General features: G+C 48.6%; 2 protein-coding genes across 2 annotated transcripts; one reads left to right on the top strand and one right to left on the bottom strand.

The window, feature by feature from the left end:
• Window positions 1–1,098: 1,098 nt before the first annotated feature.
• Window positions 1,099–1,614, bottom strand: BKA55DRAFT_684923 (uncharacterized protein; the record flags this gene model as incomplete). The annotated part of the gene is made up of 2 exons (XM_046198716.1): window positions 1,099–1,157; window positions 1,215–1,614. The coding sequence occupies 2 exons, from the start codon at window positions 1,612–1,614 to the stop codon at window positions 1,099–1,101; spliced, it is 459 nt and encodes a 152-aa protein (XP_046055465.1).
• Window positions 1,615–7,466: 5,852 nt separating this feature from the next.
• BKA55DRAFT_684922 (major facilitator superfamily domain-containing protein) lies at window positions 7,467–9,047 on the top strand (the record flags this gene model as incomplete). Its single annotated transcript, XM_046198715.1, has 1 exon — window positions 7,467–9,047. The coding sequence occupies one exon, from the start codon at window positions 7,467–7,469 to the stop codon at window positions 9,045–9,047; it is 1,581 nt and encodes a 526-aa protein (XP_046055464.1).
• Window positions 9,048–9,491: the final 444 nt, after the last annotated feature.

Raw genomic sequence — 9,491 nt, 5'->3', positions numbered from 1 at the left:
TTGGTAGTCGAAACATGTATAGACGGTGAACCAGGTCTAAACTTTCTACCGACTTGGGCAAACTTGTCAGGCCTGAGTTGTATCGGATGTCTCGCCTCATCACATCCGCATGAGTGCGTGAGGTACAGGGCTATGTATTTCATACTGACAGCATGTTTTCTCCTGGGCCTCAAGTGTGGCCCTGTTCGCGGGAATACGGGTAGGTGCAGGCTTCTTCCGGATCAAGTGGTCTTATGCGCGACCCTGTCAAGATCAGTGACGTTGCTTCTTGGCATATGCAGGGCAATGTAAAGTTACTATTGCACTTACAACGTGATCGGCACGGTCAAACAGCTTATCCGGAGGGTCTCCCTAGCTGCTGAAACACAAGAAATCATGCTGATATCTTTTTCCGGTGGTCGTTGGCCTCGGGGTCTTAGTTAGCCCCGAGGATCTATTTCGAGCTTTGGGGTTGGTGTTTCGATTTCAGCCACTTTTCCATCAGCTAGCATTAGCGTTCCAAAATGCCCTTTGGCGTCATGATCGTTGCTTTTTGGAATGCGACCCCTACAGTAGCTTGAACTTTGGTGTGGAGAATGGCCAGGCCAATGACCCCCTACTCAAAACTTCCAAACAACATCAGTCATTCTGCGAAGATAGCAATATTGCGGCACTCTCGTTAACTTCGAAAGCAAGATTATGCACGCTGATCTGCAGCTCGGAGCTCTTTCAACCGCTGAGGGTTCCATTGAGCTCCCAAGCGAGACGTAGTGTATCCCAGCGGGCAGGGTCCGAGTTATTATGATTTTTGAAATTTCCGCGGGGGATGTAAACACACAATAATTGACGAGTCAGTTCCGCTGGCCCTTTCAGCCCAAGATATATATAATACATGTGAAATCTCCCCGACTAACCACCGTGGGTGTCATGCTGCGGTTCCTCAAAACCTCGTTGTAACCTGTCATGCAGACTCATGCCTAATCCTCAACGCCGCCGCTTGAATTCTGATTCTTCCCGATAGCCTCTGCCAGATACCCATCAATGGTCTTGCAGTTTTTGTTGCTTTGTTTGTCATTATGGTTCGAATATTTTCCGTCTTGAAATTTTGTGAGGTTGGTATTAAGGGATATAGACCCCAGCGGACTGGAGAGCTCGTATGATGCTGCGCTCAGCGGAACCTAAGCAACAGAAGGTCAGATGAATAAGGTTATTGTCTTGGATATGGTGCGACTCACCAGCACCTACAGCCGGCACCGCTTCGTTGACGACGGTGACACGACTGCTCTTGGCGTGCGCTTGAAAGTCACAACCGTCTGGATTCTCGTAGGCAACCTTGTAAACGTCGACTCTTATCTTGTAAGCGCCTTCAACTAGAATAGCAAGGTCTGTGTATGGGAAATGGATTGTTGTTCTTGACGCCCCAGCTGTGGTTACATCGACGCCATTCACCGAAGTAGTCCCCGACAAGCCTCCCTCAACAATATTCCCTTCTCTCGTGAGTAAGAAAGCCATGGCGAAGAAATAGTGGCCAGGCATAGCCCCTCTGAAATTTAGCTCTGCAACAAGGGGTGGATGGAGGATAGTCGATGCCTGGGCTCGAGCAGGAGGTTGAACAACAATACTAAAGGCTGTCATATTGTTTTTGTTTCCAAAGTAATGAATGATTTGCTTGATGTGATCTTATACATGACACTAGTATTCCGCCTCAAGTCTGACCGAGGAGAGGTTTTATAACATATCTGGGCAAATGCAGTGTCGTATATGGCCATCAAATATCCCTATCAGAGATATCCTTCCAATGTTTCAGTGCCAAAGATAACCCAACAAACAGCTTGTCAGAGGGAGCTTCCACGTCATGGGTGAAGATGATGGATGAGCGAGAGCACGATACTTGGATGGCGAACAGAGTATCACTGCTTGCTTCTGCCGCTTGTCGTTCTATGCTCATGTATGACGGAAGAGACGCCGACTGGCGGAATATGTCCGATAGATGCAAGTACAGACTTGTACCGGAAGAGGCCGTCAGATCAATGCTTTGTTCTCTGGGGGGCTGTTTGGGGCAAGGAATAATTAAAGAGCAAGGAGGGTTAGCTGATGGGATCGAATGTGATGTGATGTGATGTGGTATTGAAGCAAGGCAACAGCAGACGAGGCAAATGAAATGAGACAATGACAATCCAGCCAGCCACGGAACAAATATACAGGTGTGACCCGTGAATATCGATCGATGATGGGGTAGGTAAAGTGCAATATAATGTTGGAGGCCAGCAGTTTTCCATAGGTAAAGTGAAAATGCAGGTAGATTGTCACTGACGGAGCAGGACTCGATGCGGACTCCGATCCCTGCACTTGGCCTCACCTCATCTCACGATCCCTGTGGGCATATCATATCTAAGTGCAAGGTGCAAGGTGCAAGGTACTATAAGGGTGGACATAGCAAGGGGACTGCATGGCTTAGCTTGGCATAAAAACGCGGCGTCAAGGACAAACAAGGGGACTTGCATTTGTAGCTCCAACGGTGCCTGTAAGTTAAAACAACGTCAGCCCGATTTGTCGGGTTTACAGCCCAGCCAAGCCAAGCCAAGCCGTCAACAGAACGAGGGAAAATGCAGGGTATCGCTGGTGTAGAATCCGGCGGCAAACGGCACCAGGCTTGGCATATTTATGCGGGCGAGCTACGTCGTGGTTACAGAGCTGTGACGAAACTGTGGCCGTTGGCTTTTAAGCTTGGAGCCTCAAAAGAACGAACTCTAGAGCCATGACTGAGGGCGGATCTAGTCAACCGGACCCAAGACTATGGTATGGATAGACAGCTCTGATCAGTTTTCATGCCAAAACAGGGCGATCTTTGTTTCTTGTCCCATTTCCATTTCCATTTCCTTTTCCTTTCTTTTTCTTTCTTTTTTCCCTCCCTTGCTCCTTGCTTGAGTTGGAGTGGGGTCGGATCTTAGACATGCACCTGATGCTTTGGTACCTACATACGGCACTTCATCCTAGGGTCCAGTTGAGAGTTTTCAGCCCACGTGCGTAGTTCCCACAGGACAAGGGAACTAGGAAAAGCTGAAACATGTTTGGCTCGATGCTGAGAAGGGTTCTCGATTTGCCAGATCGAAGGGTTGTGGTTGACGGTCGTGGCGTCTGTCCATATCTTGGATTCATCACAGATACCGGCTATTCCCCATGCCGAGGTCACAAAAAGCAATGATAGCCTCAGCTGAGCTTCAGGCAAATGGGCGGCCCAGCTGTCTTGAACTCTGCATGTACTCAGACCAAAAAAAGAGGTGAAGAGAGAAGAGAAGGTCACCCTACCGCCAGAGGCTGAGTCGTGAGGCTTCACTTACAGTGATCGAGCGGCCGACCGGCATCGTTGTTGAAGAAGTCCATCCACACTTCGGTCGAGCGGTAGTTCACTTTGGCAAGCCCAAACAGCTGATAAAGCATCAACAAAGCAGTCTGGCTTGAGCGCCCTGACCATAAACATGAAGATGATGACACTGCATGAATGCGTTTTGGGGTTTGGCTCAGGGGCAAACATCGAGCTATGACCAGGATCTACACCACCGGCAGTGCTATCCGGGAATAACTACAGGAGAAGCTTCAGCAGAAGATTTAGAAGGTCAGTGACCTGGTCATTAGTTAGCGTTAAAGTTTGTCCACGGGGAATATCATGGCTGGTGAGACAACGATCTTCAGCAAGGACCTGACTGCAGGGGATACCCCTAGCAGTTTTCTTCAGTGCGTCCTGTCCCCCCACTGACAGAATCCACCCAAGTATCGTTCGGTTATTCAATTGTCATTGCAGTTCCGGTGTTGCAATTCTTGAACCAGTCCAGGCAGACGAGATACTCAGCAAGATTGATTCTGAAGACTAATTAAGCCACCAAATCACGCCACTTCGATGTTAGTGTCCTGCAGCCCAGAGAGCTAGTGGCTGCACCTGAACATCCAGCAATCACACGACAATTGTTTGGTCCAATGATAGACGCTGACTTAGTTGCGCAGGACACGGAATTCCTTGCCAGGGCATGCCCTCAACCGCCCCAGATTTGACTTGTTCCCAGTTCTCCGCGGCTCTGGGCACCATGAAGCTGTTGGACCTGTGCAGTAGCGCGAGGGGATGTTTTACCGGATCGATTTGTCCGAGACAAGACTGGACAAGAATGCACTGCACTTCATGCTATACCCAAAAGTGGCTTATTTTCTCCCGGCAAGTTACGACTAAAGTGGATGAGCATAGGTGAGGCGGTCGGAACTGGATGATACTGCTATGCAGTCCAATAGTGAAGCGCGCATGACTAACCGTCGTGTGTATAACCTCGGCTTTAGCTACCAGTTCATGTCCGTCAGCCCTGTCAATCTGTTGGTTTTGTCCTGACGGCTGGTGTACCCGGCTGTTTAATAAATGACTCGAGTTGAAGGGTCCAAGCGAAGCATGAGCAAACTCACTGAATAATCCGCGAATCGCAAGCTGCATACAAGGCAGGCATGGTATACAACTTTGTCGGTACGATAAAGGACTCATTGGGTATCGTCGAGTGTTTGGTGTTGAAATGGGGATGTTCGACAAGGGTCTTTAGTTAGCCCTGTGCTGTGAGCTTCGTTAATGTGGACTAAGTTGAGCTGATTTGCATAAATTTTCTGGAGACTGGATCAAGGGTTCATTGCCTACTTAGTCCGCTTGGTATTAGCAGCAATCATCATCACCAAGTTGGTGATATGTTGGTCGTAGTCGATTATATTCTCAGGTCAACTATAACCATCCTGGGCTATAGTATCATGTTCGACAGCTCTTTTAATTACGTAGCACTTTACTCGTCTCCGCTTTGATGCATTATCATCATTCTTCAACACATTTTGAGTCAAGGAACGGCTCGGAGAACCGGAGCTTTGATAGTGTTGCTGCAAACTCCTGCATTGTAAGACGTTAGTAAGATGATTTACTAGAGACATAATGCATGATATCCTTCTCAAGCTGTTGCACCTGCAGCGTTGACGAATCTGCGTCTGTTTATGCTTCTAGAATTTGCGGGTCGACTTCTCTCACAAGTACATACATGTCATCCCATCCACGTTTATGGTGTTGTGACCCTGGCTCACTTGGACTCTTGACAGCTCGGATCCTCTGCTCTCCTGATCACCATTGCCCGACCATTGGATCCTTCGGGTATACAAATCCCTGCCTGTCAATGTTTTGAAAGTCTCCATGTTATCCGGTGTTACATCGTTTGGGCCTCGCGCTGAAGTTGGCATGGCAAGAGCGATCGATATTGGTAACAATGAGTTGATTGCTTCCTGCCTTACGTAGTCCCTGCCCGGGAAAGCCCTCTCCGCACTTTCTATTCTCTCCGTCACTGCTCGGCCATCCATGTTTCCTGTCTTTGCCCTATTCAGCAGCATCTTAGGCAGACATTGGATTCAATCACTTTTTCCTCCTGCATCCAACCTCAAGCAAACTGCAGCAAACTGCACACACGGATGCAGCCTGTATGCACGAGCATACACCTTGACTCATGATATTCACACAAGTATCTCGTTGCACAATTCATTGAAACGCACGCAAGAGGGGTCAAGTCTTCATCAAGGATATTGCCTTGTTCGCAGTCTATGCTAGGTAATGGATGTTTGCCCAACGCATTTCCGACGGACCAGTTCCTATTGGATCTCGATGTCTGCGCTGCCCGCGAGATAGCCGAATTGAGACATTTGGGACAAAAGACCGATACTACGGTATTCATCATACTCGTCGGCGATGATCCGATAGCGAATCGAGGGTTTATTCAGACGATTGCCCATGCGAAGCTACTATTGGCCTTCCTCCTTCAGGCATCTTTGCTTTCATGCGCTCACAAATCACAACAGGGTACATTTGTTGTTGCCATTGACACACCTCAGAGAACGATCGGTCATCGAACATTCACCAGCCACGTCAATCTCATCGTTGCATCAACCTGCCTCTGGGATTCATTACCGCGAAAGTTCATGAGACAAGAGATGGAAGCTTCATACCAATCTCAGATAGCCAGGTTTCAAATTCAGGACTTACCAGGGACTGTCTACAAACTTGCATTTATGGCGGCTACCTCAGTTGATATGGCACTGATCAACAGTCTAGAACAACTCACTTGAGAACCGAAAACTTGATTTCCATGCGAGATCCTAGTGTTGTGTGACACTAAAGGTATCTGCCATGTCTGGTCACGTACCGCCGAATCAGCGATCGGTGAATCGATACATCAAGAACCCGCAATGATACCTCTCAGTTCACTGGCCATTTGAAAAGCAGAAGCGATGTGAGCCCATATACGTACTGTTCATGGAGATTTGAGGGGCCTCCGTTTATCTGCGGGCATGTTTGATTCAACCTGACCCGCCGATGGTAGCTCTCTCACACACCGGCCAGCCAAGATACGCTTTTTATCAACTACAATCCACCGTCCACGTTTTTTATATGTTCGGTGTGGGATTGAAAGAGATCTGTTGGTCCGGAAGAAACCGCTCAGTTTCAAAACGTAATGATCGGCATTCATGATCTTTGAGCAGTCCACATTTGGCGACGTAACGACTTTGTCACCGAACAAACCACCAAGCACCAATGTTTCACAACAGCCTGGATTGCAATTTCCACGCTTTTTCAGGGTTAAGTTAGCGTCTCTGTAGAGAGTAAGTCTCTCCAGAGGAAGCAGGCATCTTCCCGGTTACAGAGTCAATGGTACTATGGGGTAAGATTCAGTGCTTATTCTGTGTCTCAGTCAAAGGGGCCATGGCACCGGGGAAGTTTGATTTGTGAAAGCCCATGAAGCAGAGCCGTGTGTCTCTCTTAGTGCTGAGGTATGACCTATCATTGCGAAATCCTATACCAAAGGTTCCTAAGCCTACTTTACAACTTGTTGCGTCTCAGAACATCCTTGACGACCAAAATAGGTGGACCAAACTGAGACAGCGACGGTCTTGTGTGACTGCAAAACGGTGAGCGAGTCTCGCTCTTGCAGCACAAAAGATGCCACTGAGTTGATAAGTAGTTTACAACATCTTCATTTTATGACACTTCCCCAAAAGGATGAGTTGAAGCAATGAATATCCCCGGCATAGGCACCGTTTAGTCGTTATGAACGTTACCGAACCTTTATTTATTGAAAACGGTGCGGAAATCAGCTTACCCTACCCTACAGTTGATGTCGCCATTGCGCACGTGACCATATTCGGTGAGATGACATCTCCAAGACGACCCAAATAGGAAAGTCAGCACCTTTGCGTGAGATCCATAAAAACTGTCGCCAACATGTTGCACTCAATCTCGCACTCTCAGAATCGCGATCACATCCGGTTCCGAGTACGCCAAGACCTTCCGACGTGCAGAACAAACAGCATCATCAACTTCAATGCGCCTTGATCCCTGTTTTCTGTCGCAGAGATACCACCCTCCATTCAGCTCAGTCGCGAGCTCGGCAGAGATATAAGCACACCTAGACGCCGCATTGCACGGCACAATGACGGCAGAATCATCCAAGTCACAAAGCCCTGCTTCTGCCTCGCGTGATGACTGGGATGCTTCTGAAGCTGGGCCGTTGCTTGCGCGGTTCGTTGGTGGCGGACAACTTGCCCCAGATGCTGATACTGAAGCCTCAACCCTTATCGGCACCGCGTCGCCAGGTGACTATGGAGCCGTAACTTCCTCTGGCGATGGCACGGCGGAGGAAGCAGGCGTCACGAAGCCGGAGGGCAAACCCCTGCCGAAACTCCAGGTGTTGCTGCTCTGCTACGCGCGTGTGATGGAGCCGATTGCCTTCTTCTCCATCTTTCCCTTCATTGCGCAGATGGTTCAGGAGAATGGCAATCTACCCAAGAGTGACGTCGGTTTCTACAGCGGTCTTATCGAATCGCTTTTCTCGGCCACGCAGATGACGGTGCTTCTCAGCTGGAGTCGACTTGCGGACCGTATTGGTCGGAAGCCTGTTCTTCTTATCACGCTTTTCGGCACCGCTGTTGGACCTGTGTTATTCGGCATGTCCAAGACGATCTGGCAGATGATCCTGTTCCGATGTATAGCGGGTCTATTTTCCGGCTCTGGCCTTGTCATCAGGACTATGTTATCTGAACTCAGCACCCCTGAGACACAGGCCAAGGCCTTCAGCTGGTTCGCATTTGGTGGAAATGTGGGAATATTTTTGGGTCCCATCATCGGTGGTGCTCTAGCGGATCCAGCTCATCAGTTTCCACGAGCGTTTGGAAATGTCCAGTTCTTCATCGACTATCCCTACGCGCTGCAAGGTATCGTTGTTGGTCTGATTAGCTCTACAAGTTGCATCACAACCGCTTTCCTTCTGAAAGAAACACTTCATGAGCCGAAAAAGTCTCATCATGAAGAGAATGGCCAGCCTCGAATGTCAACCTGGGAACTCGTCAAGTCTCGTCAAGTGGCTCTCGTCCTTTGGGCTTACAGCCATGCCATGTTCCTCGCCTTCGTGTTCACGGCCATTCTTCCTGTCGTTCTTTACACACCTGTTGAGCTGGGAGGCACAGGCTTTGACGCATTCCAGATCTCCATTTACATGGCCATTCAAGGTGCTAGCCAAGCCATGTGGTTGCTCATAGCCTTCCCCATACTTCACCGACGTCTTGGTACGCGCGGCGTCATGAAAATCTGCGGATATGCGTATCCCTGGTTCTTCGTTGGATTCATCATTCTGAACACGCTTTTGCGCGCAGATACGCACGCTGCTACGGTTATCTTCTGGATTTTGGGCGCGGCGGTCACCATCGTTGGACCTGGTGTCTCGATGGCATTCACAGGCGTGCAGCTAGCCCTCAACGACGTTGCGCCGGATCCTCATTTCTTGGGTACGTTGAATGCTCTGGCCCTGAGTCTTGCGAGCGGTATAAGAGCCATCGTACCAGGTGCTGCAACGGCCATTTATGCCGTGGGTGTTCGTGGGCAGATCTTCTACGGTCATCTGGCGTGGGTGATAATGATTCCTTGTGCTGTGGGCTTTACTGTAGCTTGTCAGTATATACCCGAGGGAAAGAAGTCTTCAAAGGATGATAACGAGGACGACGAGAATGAATCGTGAGAGAATAGTGATTCGTTATTGGAAATGGTACACGATAAGATTGGTCGTATACATGGAGCATAGCGATCAAAATCTGTAACTCAAGAGTGAAAATTGTGATATTGAAACGCATGGTGGTTTGCTTCAGGCATTTGTATATGGGGGTTTGGGCTGTGAATGTCTATGATGGCAGAGAAAGACTCTGCTCTCGGACGAAGATTATGTGGTGGTCATTGAATCATCCATCATGAATCATAGGGTCAGGCATCTTTCGTAGCATAGGATGACGAAGTAAATCACGAAATGCATCTTTGTTGCCAAATAGCATTCCATTGCTTATTATCATCTCATTCACTTTACACGGGACACAAACTTGAACTTGAAATAATAAAATGGATATTTAAAACCGAAACTAATCCAGTACCTGACGCCTCATACACATTCCGTTCTCTGTCTAACCTCCTT

Source organism: Fusarium redolens (genome assembly GCF_020744475.1).
Source record: "Fusarium redolens strain MPI-CAGE-AT-0023 chromosome Unknown BKA55scaffold_2, whole genome shotgun sequence".
NCBI lineage: Eukaryota > Fungi > Ascomycota > Sordariomycetes > Hypocreales > Nectriaceae > Fusarium > Fusarium redolens.
Note: the sequence above shows the minus strand (reverse complement) of the source record. Positions and strands in the feature narration are given on the sequence as shown.